This window comes from Strongylocentrotus purpuratus, unplaced genomic scaffold, assembly GCF_000002235.5.
Source record: "Strongylocentrotus purpuratus isolate Spur 01 unplaced genomic scaffold, Spur_5.0 spur5_scaffold_4, whole genome shotgun sequence".
Classification (NCBI taxonomy): Eukaryota; Metazoa; Echinodermata; class Echinoidea; order Camarodonta; family Strongylocentrotidae; genus Strongylocentrotus; species Strongylocentrotus purpuratus.
In genome coordinates, this window is record NW_022145610.1 from 12,954,800 (window position 1) to 12,974,168 (window position 19,369).

A 19,369-nucleotide genomic window follows, 5' to 3' on the forward strand; every position below is an offset into this window, starting at 1 on the left:
GGGGGGGGGGGAGAATATTTCGAAAATTCAAAAATTCGGAAAAGCAAATCTTATTTCATTTTTTTGAAAGTATAGACATTCGGAATAATGAACCCTATTTCACTTTTGGAATAAACGAAACTTCGGCATAACGCAACAAAATGTATAACATCCTATTTCATTTTTTCCGAATTATGACCCCCCCCCCCCGGTATAGAAATTTGGGATTCGGAATAACCATAATTATGATGATAAACCTACGGATTATCATGAGCATTTGGAAAATTGAACTTTCGGACAAATGAACGAACGAATAAATGAATTTATTACCATTTCTGAAAAGAATATATTTACAGGGTATAACCAAACTACATGTATATGGTAATGGGACACCACGAAATGGCTGAAATGGATAATGCCGGAAAATATGGTTCGTTGATCATGCTGATTATGATACGTCATAATACCATAATACTGGGATAATAATTAAATAATATTGACTGCCTTCAGGGCAATACGACATAATCGCCAGAACCGAAGGTGAGGGTGATATACAACTGTATGGATATGAGAAGCCGCATTGCCCTGAATTAAGCAGTTAATATATGCGCAATGAAAATTACAAATACTTTGATGTTGGCTATGCATTATTGCCCGCTAGTTTAACACGCATTTTGCCGTTGACTTTTCTGATCGGGCAAAAATATTTGTTCATTGGTTAACTGAGTATTATTATTCAATAATATTTCTTTCGCCCGTAGTTTTGTTGGCTTATCAATGAAAACTTGAAAATTGCCTTGCTCAGATGTTTAATACGGTTAATAATATGATTTTTGTCAACACTAGTTAAAAAGAAAAGCACTGTATTTTATATCATAATAAATTAATATAGCAAACTGCTTTATAATTATATGCCTTGGAAATGGTTTATATTATGATGTATTTCAAAACTACTTAAAAAGCAAAGCACTATATTTTATCTCATAATAAATTAAGATAGCAAACTACTTTATGATTATACAACTTCGAAATGGTTAATAATATGATGCATTTCAACACTAGTTAAAAAGCAAAGCACTATATTTTATATTATAATAAATCAAGATAACAAACAACTTTATGATTATACGCCTTGGAAATGATTAATAATATGATGTATTTCAAAACTAGTTAAAAGGCAAAGCACTGTATTTTATCTCATAATAAATTAAGATAGCAAACTACTATGATTATACACCTTGGAAATGTGAAGAAAAAAAAAGCGAGTGCTTCTCCATTGTTCTTGTTTTGTATTCTTTAGCTAATCTTTTCATATGTGACTAAAGAAATGAAATGGAATGACATAAAATCATTAAAATCTTGGTTGGAGTCGTTTGCCGACCAGCTCAAAACGGAATGAGATCAGTGTGGTCTTTGACGACCACCACGCCCACTGCGATATGATTGGTTTTCTTGGCTGTCGTTTGGGTTATCGGTGCCTTCATTATTATCATTCCTTCTGGGTTTCTAAATAACAGTAATCACGACTTCATTACGATGAGGCTGAGGGTCCGTTGGTTTGTCATAAACTGTAAGAAAAATACAATAAATAAATAAGTACATCAAATTACTTGTACGTTTAATTTTTCTTAACTAAGGGTATACGCAGCCTCATCAGCTTCACGCTTGTTCATCCTGATGGCCCTTCAATTTGTTAATGTTGTTTGCTTGTTTGTTTGTTTTACCGGACTGCTAAAAAGTCATGTGTAAGTTTGAAGGAAGCAAGGAGGGAACCGAATGCGTTAGGTCCTCTCCGAGGGACTTGTTATTGCCAGGTACACATTCACACTGAGGTGGAGAGTGGCAAATGTGGATTAGTGTCTGGCCAAAGGACGTTAGTGCCGGCACGCTGAGATTTGAACCCTCAACCCTTGGATATAAATTGAGTGAATGAACCACTATACCACGATACCCCCATGATGTGATGATGTTGATGATGACAATTATAATAACAATAATAATTATAATCATAATCAATACTACTACTACTACTAAAATAAATAATAGTTATCATCATCACCATCACCATCTAAAATAATATACAATAAAGAAAATAATAATAGTATGGTTATCGGGAAAGTTTTCCTAAGTGGATGATTGCCACATGTACTACATAATTACTCACCTGCAACATTATACAAGTTTCCATAGTATAGAATGCCCTGCTCGTCGAGGTATTTACGAAGCTTTTCGTATTGCTCCACCTCATTGTGATTGGGCCCAAGAAAGGTGATGCCGTAGAGCTCAAAAGCATCCAAGTGCAGTAGCTGAATCCCAGAGTCCTTTAAAAAGAATGAAATCCACAATATCGATTAATTCGATTTGAAACATTTCCCGTTATTTATCATGTTTTCAAACAGAAGTTGTAGCTTTTTTTTGGGGGGGGGGGGGGAGGGGGGGGGGTTCAAACGTTCCCCCAATTGGTTCAGCCTTATTCAAGATTATTTAAGTAAAATTTGGGCCGTCAGTGCCTTTCAACAAGATGATAGTGAGAAAGAAAGAAATAACGAGTCCTTAGATCCTCAAAACTGCCGATGTAAAGGATAGCTTATTTAGAAAGTAAGGATGACAGCAACTATAGCGGACCAGGCAGGTATGGCAGGCGGAACGTCCCATATTAATTACAGCTATACAACTTTATATAACTCACTTAAGAAATCCAGCCGTCTGATTGGTCGGAATTGTAGACGTGATTTTAGCCATTCCCGTAAAGCAAAAGAAAAATGTCAATACCGGTTTAGTCCAAGAGTGAGATCCCTCAAAACTCCGGTTACCATAAAAATAGCAGAATTTTGCTGCGATACCTATTAATTTACGTGCTAAAATGTTCCTTGTGCGAGCGCGGATACCATACAGTGCTTTTTGTCTGCGATTCCCAATGATTGAAATTTCAGTCATTTTTTAAGCAAAGATTACAGACAGTGTCTCAGATTTTCAGTGATGTTTTAACCAATCTCTACTCAATAAACGGATAAGGTAAGAATTTTTGATAGATTTTTGTTTCAATTCGGCATATAAAAGACATATCGACTGCTTTGATATTCGAGGTCTGGCTGCTTTATATGCTGTCGGGAACTAGCACATCCTGCCATGATCCCTCGGTGGCCGGCGCAATTTTTGTGTACACGCTAGCCTCGCCAGTTTCGCAATAATACTCGTAAAAGTGCGCTGGTGGGAAAGCCTACACATAAATATAACATACTTTGTAAATTTAGTCTTTATTTGTAGAGGACAAAGGTAGCCAGTCTAGCATTTTCTTAAATTAGCAATGCCTTTACTCCTATGTGTAATTATAATTGAAGTAGTTATTAATTTAGGTATGTGCACACAACATGTTATGAGTTCAAAACTATCATTATGTCTCTCTATTTTTAGTCAAAATTGTTAAATTAATATCAATAATATTTTCAGTAATTCATTAATTCATATGACAATTGACTGGTTCCAGTAACTTTCGGTTTCAATTGCTTCCATTTACAGGGGGTGGTTAATAATAACCCAAAGAGTAATGTTAAATCTCTGATTGTACAAAGACAACAGGCTTGGCATGCACATAACCAAGTCTTTTGGCGTCACTTAAAAAATAAGGTAATCTTTGCTATAAAAGCCGTAAAGTCTTACCCACCTACAATCGATGAGTTAATTAAAACCAATTGCACTTACTTCATATTTTGCGAAGATTGCAGAGTCATTTATTGCAAAATGGCTGTGGGAAGATATTTCAGCCAAATTGATCCAAATCAATTTGGAAATAGATAGAACATGGCTACATGTCACTATCTGATTGGACTATTACACGTCTTGTATATTAATGCTGAAAAACTTAAGTCACTGTCAACACTCATTCTGACTGATTTTTCAGCATTTGATCGGATTAACCATAATATCATCATTGCTAAATTATGTGAATAGATAATAGATTTTTTGAGTAGTCGTCAACAAACCGTTAAGTATAGAGGTCAGTTATCAGAATCAAAATACAATGGTGTAGGCGTGCCTTAAGGAAAAAAACTTGGCCCAATTTTATTTTTGATAATGATAAATGATGCCTGCAGAGATACTTCGTTGTCATATTTATTATGTAGGTGATTAAACACTAGTAGAAAACCAACAAATACAATTTACGAAGCGTGAATAAGTATCAAGGATTTTCTTGTAAAACTAAGCGATTCCAGAACAGTGCTCTTCCCAATCTCACACGTATGTTAAACTTTTACTATGCAAATCCAAACTTATAATTGGCTTAAGAACTGTGCAATAGTATGCTATTTTTAAAAGTATGGCAATATCTATCAGTCATTTTAAATTCAAATTTAAATGTACTACCTATCAAATTTTAAATGATGCTTGTACACATTATATTTAATTCCATTTTTCCTGATCTCATGTTGTTATTTTATACTTGCATTGCATTTTACCTGCACTGTGAAAGCATTACAATTCAGTCTTGACTGCCATTCATGTCTTTAATAAACCTTGATTGATTTGATTTGATTTGAGAGGGAGAGATTGACAAATTCAAACTGATTGTAAACTTCTCCAATACCCCAATGTGGGTGACATGAGAATACATTGTCATTGTCATTTGTTGCTCGCTGATAATTGGCATGCATGATGTGTATAATGCACCTAGCATGGAGGCTGCTAGACTCTATTACACTCACAGTAACAAAATGAAACGGGATGCGTTTTTGCGGGTACTTGAGATTTAATAGAGGATGGAATCTTGTTACCCCGAATATCAACATCATGACAATAATAACAACTACGACACAAACTTTCCCAACTGAATATAAAATACTTTTACTTAAACGTTACAATGCTCCAACCCGCCCCAGGGAAGGACCCGGGTATTATTTTCGAATCTTTTGATCAATTTATACAAGTATCTGCACCTGAAAAACTGGATGGAGCGCACAATCCAAAGTACTCTCTGCATCGGGCCACCAACAGAAGAGAACTTGTATACAACCCCCCACAGCCCGTAAAAAGGCGACACTGTTTCCTCATTAAAGAGGGCGAGCAGAGTTTACCTTCTCATTTGGAATTTAACTGTGAGTACCACAAAGTGGGCTAAACGTATAACACCCCTCTGCATACAAAGAAGACACACAGTTCCACTGCATCAAACAGGCGAACAGATGCCTACTTTACAGGCGGGTACATGTTATAAATAAACGACAGGACGAAATGCCTGTTATCATCGGGGCCCCAACCGGAAACCAATAAATATTGAGCTCTACAAGATGCAATGGCCAATTAAAATAATCCAATTCATATTCTCAAAAACACAAACTTCCCATGAGGTATTTTGCAGCAGTGCGTAATACGCATAATAACCTTTATATGTATATATTAACATATACACAATATATATATGCGAAGAGGCAAAAATGCCAATTTCCGAAAGATATAGGGGAAAAAAGGAACTTGGACGAAGAGTTGTCATAGTTAATTTATGACAACCCCATGATCGGAACCACCAACGACTCCGCACCAGCCCGGGACGGCCCGTCGTCGCTCGCCATGGACAAGTTCGGCCAACATAAAGAAACGTACGCCCTCTTTCGAACTTGCCATCCTAAGTGCAACGAAAAAGCCGACCCGGCGTTAGTGCGGAGACGAAGGAGGTCCCGACCCTTACCCCAGGATTGGGTGAAACCCTGGTAAAACCGCAAAGCGGGAACAAAAAATCGCAGGAAAGTCCCAACCTGCCAAGCATTGCTTCGACATCAAGATTACTTGACTAAGGTGAAAAAAAAACAATTATTACTAATCCGTTATATTAATCACTTGACACACTTCCAGACCACTTAATATTTAGTAAAACATACTATCGAATACACTTGAACAACGTAAGGAGGAATGAAGTTCGGGGTGTTGGAGGGTAAATTAATTTGCCACCGAATAATGTCTACGTCCATCCTCTAAAAAATCTGCAAGGTGAATGAGAATTCTCACGCCAACACCGTGGGAACCCAATACATCCCGGCTAAAATAATTCAATATATAGATTCGAAACATACCTTGCGCAAATTCCGTTTATAGATACGCGTACATGAAAGAAACCGCGCGGCTGACTCAAAGGGTGTCGGCATGTTATTGTTTTCTCCCAAGATGCCGCTAAGGGTCAACACAGAAGAGAAGCCGCCGCGAACTCGTGATGTCACTGATGAATGTATATCGCCCTACGTTCGACAAAATTTCTTATATACCTCACTTTAGAAATCCAGCCATTTGATTGGTCGAAATTAGAGTCGTGATTTTAGCCATTCCCGTAAAGAAACGTAAAATGCCAAAACCGGTCAATAGTCTTTTGAAAAAACGCCCTAGGGAACTATTCAAAAGACTATTGACCGTTTTTGGCATGTTACGTATATGCGTGTAATCTCAATGGGAAGGATTTTAGCACACAAACTCGAGTGTTGCGTGATAAGGCAGCGTAAAAAAAAAATTGATTACCATAATTGGTGATCGCCATGACTGTATTCGGACCCTTTTTGGTATATAAAAGTTATAATGACTGCTTTTATATTCGACCATAGTTGTTGTTATAGGCTCTCGGGGAGGTTACATCGTGCTATCCTCCCTCGGCACGCCTCAGGGCGAAAGCACGATGTAACCTACCCTTGGGCGTATACAAAACTATGTCTCTCATAGCAATCATTATTTTACTATAATATTAGTCGCTTCCATGGTATTTATCACAAAAATGGCAAGGCTAGCGTGTATACCAAATTTGCCCGTGCCGCCCACCCAGGCGCATCTCAGGGTCATGACAGGAGGTGCGCGCGTTCCCTTGAGCATAAAAAAACAGCCAGGCTTCTTCAAGCAGTCGATATCTCTACATTTATTATATGGATGTATAGTTTTAACCAATCAGAACGCATGAAACTGTACGAATATACAACCATAACGGGCCAAGCAGGCCAATATTCGTATAATTATTCAACTATACGATTATACGTCTATCCAGCCATCCAATCAAAACGCAGGAAATTCTACATCTATACAACTATAATTTATATACAACTATAAATCCATTCGAAGGCTGTATAATCGTATACAGTCGCACAGTTGTATAGTGTAAACACGTACAGTAGAAAGTACAGGTTCCTGCTGTACTGTACGTGCCGAGCAGGCCAATATTCGTACAATTATCCAACGATGATTATTATAAACTGTATTGCCCGAACTCACAAAGGAGGTTTGTCGACAAACCTTGGTTTTCGTGCGTCATAATGACGCGTTTCGACGCGTTTTTACAAACCAGGTTTGTAAAAAAAACGTGTAAAAACGCGTCATATGGCGTACATAAATTGCGTCGCTTATTTCTCTTCTTATTTCTCGGCTATTTCACCGGACATTTTTCACCAACCCCTTTCACAGTGGCCGTTTCATCTGATGCGTCCGCACTAGACGCATCCGATGAAATTCTGGGCCCCGTTGCAAAAAAACTTACCATTGATGGTAACTGTGCCATCAATGGTAACTACCATGGAAACCTTGATTTTGATTGGCTCTTGAGCCCTCTTACCATTTTATTTGCTATTGATGGCAAAGTTCCCATCAGTGGTATGTTTTATGCAACGGGGCCTTCACTGTGCCCTAAACTTACCGCCATAAGGAATTCTCATTAAAAAAAAGGCTTCCCTAATCCAGGAGATATGGATTGACAAGCTGAAGTATTTTCTGGCGGGACAACGGGTTCACTGTCTGTTTAAGATGTTTAAGCGCAACCAAATCTGGTGTCAGCGAATTATGATGCAATACACCTGGACACTATACTACTGCGTGGTTTTAAAGGTACTATGTCCCATTTGCAGGCCAAACAAATTAAAAGGTAAAGACCAGTTATGGTCATGCGATTGCATTATGAAAGAAACGTTGTGGAATCGATCAGAAAAGGTTGATCATCTAGCATTTAAGTATTGGTGTGTACTGCAAGGTTCTGGAATCATCAAAATGATAAGAAATATGGCCCAGTCTTCGTAAAGTTACAAGCACTGTACACAGAAAGATGTATATTGGACTATACGCACACATGGGCGACACGTGCGTTTATCTCTCACATACCATGTAGATAAACTAATTTACCCAATATATCAATTAGTAGGTGGTTTCCCGGCAAATTTGTTATCATCATGTATTAGTCAAAACATATTCCTTCACATGATTGGTAATTACAGCTTCCATTTCATTTTTTGAAATTGGGGCGTTTCCAATATTGGTCTTTACCTTTAAAATAAAAGGACTTGAAAATGTCTGTTGAATCGAATTTTAGCGAGCGCACTCGTTTAATTAAATAGTCTGATTTTCAGACCCTTGTACCCAATGGTCGTACGTTTTGTGCTGCGTAAAGATTCAATCAGTTTAATTTTGGCTATTACAAGAAGTGTGTAATGGATGTAGACAAATGCTCATGTAGGCTACTGTATGTTATCACCACAGAAAGAAAAGTCTGTCAGTCAGTCACTCAACTAGTGTCTGACAGTGAAGTCTAGAAAGTAAACGAGTTTCCTTGCATAGTTTGAATACTAGGACACTGCTAACGTTTAAATATTACCGATATGATATACGTATTATTATGTATATTATATTCATAATTCCTGCAAAGTTCTACATAATTTGATGTTGGCTGAAAAAGGAATACACTACCTGGGATTTAATTTTTGTACCTGTGATGGGATTGGAGCGGTTTCTTGCGAAGCTTCAGGGATGAAGCGGAAAAGTTCGTAGATTTGGTCACAGCAAGGGAAAGATCCTGATTGGCCGGTACACGAGGAATTTTGCCCGGGTTTGTTTTTCTCGACTCTCAAAAAGATTGGTGTTGACTCAATCATGTTGTTGTCTAGCAAAACAATTCGACATGAAAGAAATGTTGATAAAATACAAGCCAAATACAATATTTATCTTTACAAGTGCCATATTATACATCCCTCCTATATTAGCTTGAAACAATTCATCAAGAATACAAAAAGAAACGGAATATTACATTGCCAAAAAAGAATGTAAATTGCCGTTTCATTTTAGGAAGCGGAAGTTTAAAATCTAATCTGCCATCTTCACTTTTCTCCCATGTCGAATGACTGATTTAAAATGATATCTATGCTTATATTTTAAAGGAGGAGAGGGAGTCATTTATTCTCGTTTGTTTTATTTAAAAAAGATAAAGTAGGCACAGTAAGATATCTGTAGAAGTCCTCATTCCATTTTCTTCCCTCGGCTTGTCCCCCTCCCCGCCCCTCCTCCCTTCCATATCTTTTCTCTTACTTTCTCTTTAAAAAGGCTTTTATATTCAAATAGATAAGGAAACAGGCTACTGGATTGCTATTTTCTATTTTTGGATAATGCTTACTATATATTATTCTTAATAATTAGAGGTATATTGTACACAAAATATACGAATACATAAATTATGGCGATATTCTTCCAAAGCTAACGTAAAGAAAAGCAAGACGTTGGAAATCAAACGAGAATTAAAAAAAATATACTAAATGTATAATTCGAATAGATGAAAATCATCAAGAAATAATCATCAAAAAATGATGTAGAAGATAATTTTGATTTTATCAATTTCTTGCCTGGTTATGATTATTAATTACTTGTTAAATCCGATAAGGGTACGTCCTTTTTAGGAGTAGAATGCATTATGCTAGTGCACATAAACCTAATATTTGTTTGTTTTTGTTTTACGGCAGCTAACCAATGTTGTCCATTTATTATCAAATACCCGTTTAAACTTATTGTTTTAATCAAAGGTTTAGTATTGTAATGAACGATAATATCTTAAAATGGCTTTGAAATAATTGATCAACGATAAGCTAGACTTACGTTTGATAGAAAGCGTGTAGTATTTGGCGTATAAGATGATAACATTAGATCGAATTCATTCACTTCCATGAAATCCAAACAAAAAGCTGACCGTATTTAAAGTAATTTTATCATCTAAAATCAAATGTTGGATAAACCTTCTTCTAAATTTGGCAATCTCAGTATAAGTGTTCTATGCTTTCTTCGGAATTATAACAAAATGTACAAAAGTCTGATTCTCAAAGCTTACCTTCAAGGTAGGCATCGAGGTCACCTACGACTAAACCTATTGCTTCAGTTCGGTCGCAGGTTGGAGCGACCTTATGCACCCATGCACTTTGTTCCATCCGTCTCTTCCACATATCTGAACCAATTTCTTCTAATGTAGTATAGACGGGGCACTCGTAGACTGCAGATAGATAATTAAATAAATTGATAGATAGGTAAATAGGGTGCCAGGTAAAAATGTCAGAGGAAAAAATATCAGAGGTAAAAATGTCAGAGGAAAAAATGTCAGAGGAAAAAATGTCAGAGGTAAAAATGTCAGAGGTAAAAATGTCAGAGGTAAAAATGTCAGAGGTAAAAATGTCAGAGGTAAAAATGTCAGAGGTAAAAAATGTCAGAGGTAAAAATGTCAGAGGAAAAAATGTCAGATGTAAAAATGTCAGAGGTAAAAATGTCAGAGGTAAAAATGTCAGAGGAAAAAATGTCAAAGGTAAAAATGTCAGAGATACCAAAAAAAAGGAAGGTTAAAAAAAAAATGTAGGGGAAAAATTGGTGCCATCATAATATCTCGGCACTTTATCACACAAAATGTCAAGATGTAAGCTACTGGGCTAGTCTATTATATTTTATAAATGTCTGTGTGGTATACTTCGTACATGTCCTGAGGATAATACAATGTGGAAAATTGAAACTTGTATTTTGTGATGGTTTGCATATATTAATTTCTATCATTTTTCGATATTTTAAATTGGTTGATGTTTTAATGTTTATTTGGTTTTGAGGAAGTAGGCCTAAGTACATAGAATATTAAGATTGAATGAGATACAACAGGGAATCAGTTATAAAGATTGCACAGAAATTCCACAAATTTAGTAATTAGACCCATCTTCATGTCAATCCCAGCAAAGACTGTTATAACAAGAAAACATTAATAAAAAGACTCGGATGCTTTGTCCCCCTCATCGATACTTTATTACAAAAGTTTAACAAACAATATCAAAGCTTCGCTTGAAGAATGTCAGATAGTAGGCCTACAAGTGGTAAACGTTGAGACATATCTACCTAGGTATTTTGTCATGTGCTTTCGAGTTTCGACCATAACACTGCGTAACTTTATATTTAAAAAAAAAAAATCATGTTTGTGATTAAGAAACGTGGGAGAAATACAGTATAAGTACCTCAATTTCAACTGTTTTTGTTCTGCCAAATTCATGATGCATTGTGTTTAATGTGTAGACTTGTACGAATATGTACCTGCTGGAAACTGTCGTATACAGTGTATGCCAGCACACCTCGTATAAATCCTGCACCAAATATCCTTTAAACAATATTATCATGTATACAAGCAGTATCATGATCAGGGGCGTCAATCCTGGGGGGGGGGGGGGGGGGCGGGGGGACACGTCCCCCCCCCACACGAATTTTCAGGTGGTGAAATGTACCCCCTATGTTTTGTCAGAAAAGAAGTTCTTTGATAATTTAATGTAACGTCAAAGCTTCCGCGCGGGAGGGGGGGGGGGGGGGGAGGAACTGAATTCAAACAAGGATTAAGAGTCGAGAACGGTATACAACGAATCGTCTTCTTTCTCTAAAAATGTAATGAAACGTCAAATATAAAAAAGGCAATGAATGAACCGGTCACCAATGAAATTACATGCCGTGAAACAGAATAATAGAGAGAGAGAGTGTGTGTAGCAACATAACGTGGTATACTTGTCAAAGTAACTGTTAATGTGACATGTTTATTGTGTCCCCCCCCCCCATGCTCTAACTCGGATTGACGCCCTTGATCATGATGCTATAAATGTGTACAGTAAAACTATGTTTCTGATATGTTACTCATGAATAAATATTTGTCAATTTCAGAGTTTGATCTCTCACAGCAAATAATTATAGAACGATGTAGCTTAAACAGAACCTCTACAGAGCGCGCACTTATCTGGAATGTGATGGTGCGGTTAGTATTTGATGTAACATTGGCGGCTTTCTGCTTTGTATCAGAGTATCGAGCTGCTTATCGATGTTCTCCCAGACTATTTATACCGCAATAGTGATCGACGATCAACTCTTTGCAAAGCGCACGCTTCTCTGGAATGTGATGGTGCGGTTAGCATTTGATACAGCCCACAAAAAGTGAAATTGTTGGAAATATGCATTTGTAGGAAATTACATTTTATAGTAGTCATTGCCACATTTTAAAATGTCCATCAATCTTCAGAAGGGATGGTGAAGTGGGGGCGGACGGGGGGCGGAGGGGTGGCGGGGGTGGCGGAGGACTCACAGCGTGATATCTTATCTTCTTTCTTTTTTTGGGGGGGGGGGGAGGGGGGGCTGTGATGACTTTTCTTTTTATTTAATGATTACACCATCGAGCCACAACTCGGCCTATAATTATTCATTGCCAAACTATTCGATTTTAGACATTCTTGTTTCCCAGAAGTTTGCTCAGTGTACCAGTATCACTTGCTTAGACAAAGGCATATGAGGGGGAGGCAGCCGGGTCACTACGAAGGATGCACCCCCCCTTGTCTCCCCTCGGCAATAATCGGGCAAAAGGTCCCAATTTCGGGCAGAAAGATAATTATAAAAGTTACAGAAAGAAGAAAATAAAGCAGCGCTGAAATTAATGAAATTTTTTACCTCTGACATTTTTTCCTCTGGCATTTTTACCTCTGACATTTTTACCTCTGACTTTTTTTCCTCTGACATTTTTACCTCTGACATTTTTACCTCTGACATTTTTACCTCTGACATTTTTACCTCTGACATTTTTTCCTCTGACATTTTTACACCGAGCCGTAAATAGATGAAAAAACAAAAAAACAAACATGGATCAATAAATCAATAAATGCACAACTAGATAAATAAATGAATACATAAAAAATACTTTCATACATAGTCTACTAAATGCACAAATACATAATTATATACAAATAAATTAATATATCTATTGAAAGACTCACTTGCACATTTGGGAATTCCATTAGGAGGCTGTGGGGTCGTGGTCGGGGTCGTGGCCGGGACTGCGGTAATCGACATCGCGATGAAAGTGAGGAGACAAACTGCCAACATGATTAACGATTCTGTGTGAAGAAAACAAATATTGAAAAATCTTCTCAAACACGATGGCAAAGATTTTCAAAAAAAATATTTTTTAGTAGATAAAGCAAGTTTAATAACTAAACAAACGTGCTAAAGGTGGAAATTGAATTAATTCTTAATTTTTAAGCAAATAAGGTGGACGATGCTCCGCATGTTAGTTGATGCCAAGAAAACAAAACTAACGGGTGTTAAAAAAAGCTACAAAAATCGGATCGCAGCTTTGCGGCTCGTAAACGATGCTCTGCATCGTAATTGGGTCAACCCTCCCCCCCCCCTGGGAAAAAGCTAGATCCGCCCCTGCTTTTTTGTAATATTCATATGGAAACGTTTGCTTGTATTTGTCTCATAAAAGAATTTGATCACGAATGGACTCCCACACGGTGTTGAGTGCTCAGTGGTCATAGGCCACTGGCTTCATCGGGCAGGTAGTTCCATTATGTGAATGGGTAAATTAACTATTACAAAAAGGGGGGACACATTAAATTGTACAATAGGGACACACATTGTTTTTTATTGTGCAAAACATACTCTTTTATTGACTTACTTATTGCATGGAACTATAAAACCAAAATGCATTTTGTATTCTAACAATTGGAGTACAAAGAATAATAACAGGTGAATGAAATGCATAAACAGCACAAACACCTGGGGAGGAAGCATTCATAAATTTGAATACATATAGTTGATAAACGACTCCGATGAAACTATAAAACCAAAATGAAATTTGCGTTCTGGCAATTGGAGTACAAAGCATGATAGTAGGTGAATGAAATGCTTCAACAGCAACACAAACACCTGGGAAGCTAGGAAGTATCCATAAATTTGAATAATTTAGTTGATAAACGACTCCGCATGTGGACGTTTGTTGGAGCAGAAAGCAGTGGATTCTTAACAACACGAACCCATTTAACAGAATGTCGGAACGTTAATTAAATGCATCTTTCTACCCTGCGACTTTAATGGTACGATCCAGTAAATTAAAACAGTAAAATGGGTCTTATTTCAAAATTACTCATTAAACAAAACCAAAAACTTCAGTGATATCAGAAAAAATATGTTATATCTTACTAATAATTAAAAAAAGATGTATAAACATTGTGAAAGTGTCGCATTTTACGATAAAAGATACCGATTTAGCAAAGATGACGTCATTAGTGCGCTTGCATCAGGGAATTCAAGGTCAAAATGTCACTTCAGACGCTGATAAGTTATTGGTCGAGCCTTTTTGTTTCCTTTATTCCGACAAAATTATACAATCAATCAAAATAAGTTTGATACCAGAAGAAAGCTAACGATTAGTGTTTTCATTAACCGCAGTGAAACGAGTGAGAGCTTGCGAGAGCGGCCAAAGTGTGATTGAAACTCGCTATTTGCTCTTCTCCAACGCAAAAAGAAACGACATTGTGCTGGATAAATGTATTTTTTCCGACAAAAGTACAGAAAATTTGCATATGGTCTTTTTATATTATACTTTATGAAATGTTACCCGAGTGACTTCCGGGCGCCCCAATGATGGAAAGAAACGCACATTTTAGAAAACTTCACTTTTTCATGGAAAAATGCTTATTTGTTCTATGCACGCAAGTCAGATTGAGCGGATGATACAACGTTTCCATATGGTATGCAAGAAATTGCCACTCCCGGTGGTAACATTTCACACTGACTATATGCGTACGCATGATTATTATAACTTACGCGTAATTAATAAATGTAATTTTTAGGGCGGTTTGCAAACACTAAAAAGCCTACATGTACTTGTATTATTTTATTTTATTTTATTGAAATATATTTATTCAGGATAACAAGAATGAGATATACATTGTCGATACAAAATCTGTTTTACATCATGGTCCTGAACACGATAAAAATGTAGTACACGGAAGTAATGACTATCTCCAAAGCTCACAAGCAAAGGTAAGAACAGTATAAAACTAACATATAAGCATAATACGCATTAAAAGTTGTAAAAAGCACAAAACAAAACAAAAACGACAATGTTATAATTGAAATTAACAGCGGAAAAAACATCAAATCACTTTTATAAAAGGCATTAAAATATCACCCCCCCAAAAAGAAGAGGAGAAAAGATATAAGTAAACTGGTAAAAAGTAAAGGAGGAAAAAGGGAAAGAAAGAAAGAGGGGAGAGGGAAATGGAGAGAGAGAGAGAGAGAGAAATAAGCCATCATGATGTCAAAGCAGTAATGAATCGGCATTGTATCACACAGGTTTAAAAAATTGTCCTTGTACATACATTTAAAAACATCGATAGATTTAGCATTTTGAAAAGCAGAAGGTAAACTAGTCCTGTCATTTTACCACCAGCGTATCTAAAACAATTCTTAAAACATTCAAGATTAGGCTTGGGTAAAACAACATCCAGCGTATTGCCAAGTCTAGTGTTAAAACCATGTCTGTCAAAAACCATTTCCACTTCATTGCATAATCGTACTGGGGCTTTTACATGAATACAGTTGTTGTTGTTTGGTATTATCGGCGTTTCATTCTTTATTCTGTACATTATACATGATAAAAAATAGTCCCGTCATTTTGGATTGCCATTTTAATGAATTCATTATATTCAAGCTATGTACATCATAATCAAAGTTCCCTACGACAATACGTGCGGCTCTTTTTTTGTAGTCTTAAAATAAATTTCTGTTTTGTAAAGAACAGTTTCCCCATACGGAACAAGAATAATCTAAGATTGGCTGTATGGTACATTTGTATATTTTATTCAAAATGGAAGAGCTTAAAAATTTACTGAGCTTTCTCAAAGTAAAAATCTTATAACTTAATGATTTGGTAAGAGATTTAATGCGGATATCCCAAAATAATCTATTATCAATTTCAATCCCTAAATATCTGATACTTCTTACTTGTTTTATTGTTTCAGTATCAATATGCACCTTCAGACTTAATTCATCGTTACCTCGTGTGTTACTACTCAACAGCAACACACTACTCTTATTAGTATTAATACGTAATCCATTTTTACAATATCGTTCATTTATAGCATATAAATCTGCTTGGAGCTTAGATGATATAAATATCCATACCAGAAACATATATTTGTAAAGCGCTTAGAGACATTTGTATTAAGCGCTATATAAAAATTAAATATTATTATTATTTTTATTTTTATATACGACAACATCATCAGCGTATATATTACATGTACTTAACCGTAAGCAATCAGTTATATCATTTATAAAAACTAGAAAGAGGGAGGGGCCTAAAATACTCCCCTGAGGAATTCCTATAGTAATGTCCTTTGTTTCGGACAGTTTACCATGACAGTAAACTGCTTGTTTCCGACCAGATAAAAAAACTAGAAAACCATTTCAGTTCAGTATTTAAAATACTTTACTTATTCAATTTGGACAACAAAAGTTCATGGTCAATACGATCCAATTTTTTTGAAATATCAAGGTAAAAATCCACAATTTAAACCTTCATTAAAAGGACAGTTAAGAGAAACATTAATATAAGGAGCTGAAATTTGAAGTAATTTTCTATCAAATTCTAAGATATCAAGGCTACTCTCTTTCGACAATAGAGAGAGATTATGTTTAGTTTTCCCGGGACTGATTGATTTCAAGACGAAGTATGTATACTTTCAGGATGGTTCCATGATAGATCATGATTACTGAAAGCTTCTGAATTTTTTTACCAATATTTACAAAATAATCGTTCAATTTATCACTGTGTAAATCAGATGGTAAAACATAATCCGCATGGCACTTCTTTCAAAGAAATGAAACAGTTTCGCGTCACCCCAATCCTAAATAATTTACAGAAGATTCAGTTAGGATCACTCTAACACGCGTCAAGTACCATCTACACTATGGCAATTTTTTTCTTCTAAATTTTGCGACCGACCGGAGCAAGCGAGCAAAAAATTATGATACTTTTGTTATGATAACAAAATTTACCTTATGATTAACACACATGATAAAATATAGAATTAAGAGCGCGAGAATCTCGCTGCAGAAAACATGAATGCCAAAATCATTTGATGCGGTCGATTCGATGCACGAACATGAAGAGATTCGGGCTTCTCATTGGTCAGAATAATTATCATCTTTCTAAATGTTGCGAGCGAGTGAAGCAAATGAGCGTGGTCAAAATGTAATTTGATATAAAGGATGTAATATATATTCAGGCAACTCTCTATTAAATAAAAGTCTATTTAATGGGCACTTCATTGCTCAACGATGAAGGTATTCAGGCACTTCGCCTGCCAGAAATTATCCTGTTTTTAAAAGTTGTGAGCAGCGAAGAGAGCGAGGAACAAAGACACTCTATCACCTTCGAAATGCTATTTCCTCATCAAATTACATACTCTAACGGTTTGTAATAATTTGGTTTTCATATAATCGACATTATTCCCAAATAATGATTTTTAAAAAGTATTACTCAAATTCTCTCGCGGCACCCCGGTTGAAAATTAGGTGCCTTCTTAGATAGCACAAAATCTAATAAAATCTTATTCAATGCGCTCAATGTTCACGAACTCGAAAACGGGTATTTCTTTGTAAAGATCAATTAATTTGAGGAAAAGCGACATATTCTCAGTATCGATGTTCGCAAACTTTGCAGATCGACATGTGAATGTGTATATATATATATATATTTGTTTTGTTGTGTGTGTATGTTGCGAATGAAACATGGCACTACTTTTAAATGTGTACTCAATTAGCAAAAAAAGGGTTAGACCTATAATTTATATAGTTCCCATTTTGTACTTGTAAAGTTAAAAAAGGGGTCACGTACGTATTGAGGTAAATATTCTTGAACGTATGCAAAATTAAAGGGTCATTAAAGGGACTTTGTAACATTGTACAGATCAGAGATAGCAGTGCTAAGGTAGTGACGTTAATGCTAGATGTACAATTGAAGATAATCTGAAAATCTGAGTGAAAACGGATCATTATTCATGGTACAAATTAGGAAAAACTGATCTGATCGATTCCTTAATTCTCCCAACTATATTATTCTACTTCTATTCTGCTACTTGTCAAAGCCCGTTCAGCATCAATACAAGGACAATTTAATTACATTTTAGGTGAATGTAAATCGTCACAAAGCAATAAAATGGCTCTACATTCCATTCCAAACAGTTAAGAGTTGACATATTTTTATAGCCTGTTTTATGTATTTTTCTCATGGAAAAACGGTTGGGAAAATTCAAAAATGGTTGGGAGAATTTACTGTTAATCAGTGTAAGAGGGTGCCTCACATCGACGCCTTCAAAGAAAACCATAAATATCTTTGTGGTTTAAGAATTTGTTCAGGATTTGTTGCATGTCAAAGGGTTAGTATAGTAGAAGGAATATAGTAAGTAACATTTTATACAACAAATTTAAGCAATTTTTTTCATCAACCTTCAACAATGTTACCGAGTCATTTTAAATTATTGACTCCGCGCTAACCAGCGTGATCGAAAACTTTAGAACAGTTGTTAAAAGTGAATTGGCATCACTGCGTCCACTAAACGTAACTTACCAATGGTTTACTGTATTTGTAGAGAGTCTTTAGAGTCTTGCAAACGGCCACCCTTTGTGCTGCTCAGTGTATGACGTTCTGGTTTGCCCGTATCAACAGCTTTGACTCCAAGCTGAGGATACTGGTGGTTTTATGGCTTTCCAATAGTAGCGTATGAAGAGGCCAGGCCGGGCGGCGATTTTTTTTCCCAAACAGTTTTACCTATGAGCGTAAAATCCTACCTGATTGGTTCAGAGGTATACGCATCATGAGTATTCATGACTGAGCTGCAAAGATACTAGTAGTATTACGCATGCGCGTGACACAAGTCGAATTAGCTGCTTATATCATGCAGCTATATGCTAGCTAGCTGTGTACGTACGTACTCTGCATGCATGCGCAGTGATTGCTTCAAAGATGTAACTTTTACATGAGCAATTATGGCGGCGTCTGAATCTTAGAATAAATAGTGAGAGTTCAGGTTTTATTTAAAATTGGGATATTTTAATGCTTAAATTCATGAAAGTAGGTCAAAGGTTATGAACCTGCTGATTGTATTTATTGTTGAAAGCTCAAATTAATGCAAAGAAATGGAAGTCCTTTAAATATTAAGACTCAATATGTTGTTTTTAGATCAAGGGGCAAAAGAATCCCAGATAATATTGACCCCCTGACAATAGGTGGTCATCTGATCAACCGGAGTCAAAATGTAAGGTTTCTTGGAGT

At 36.2% G+C, this 19,369-nt stretch overlaps 1 protein-coding gene across 1 annotated transcript; it reads right to left on the bottom strand.

Annotated features, from left to right (window-relative positions):
• Positions 1–2,164: 2,164 nt before the first annotated feature.
• LOC115919052 lies at positions 2,165–19,011 on the bottom strand. Its single transcript, XM_030998156.1, has 4 exons — positions 18,665–19,011; positions 13,020–13,139; positions 10,082–10,240; positions 2,165–2,300 (listed from the first exon to the last, which is right to left on the bottom strand). The coding sequence occupies exons 2-4, from the start codon at positions 13,126–13,128 to the stop codon at positions 2,263–2,265; spliced, it is 306 nt and encodes a 101-aa protein (XP_030854016.1). The 5' UTR covers positions 13,129–13,139; positions 18,665–19,011; the 3' UTR covers positions 2,165–2,262.
• Between the last annotated feature and the right edge of the window lie 358 nt (positions 19,012–19,369).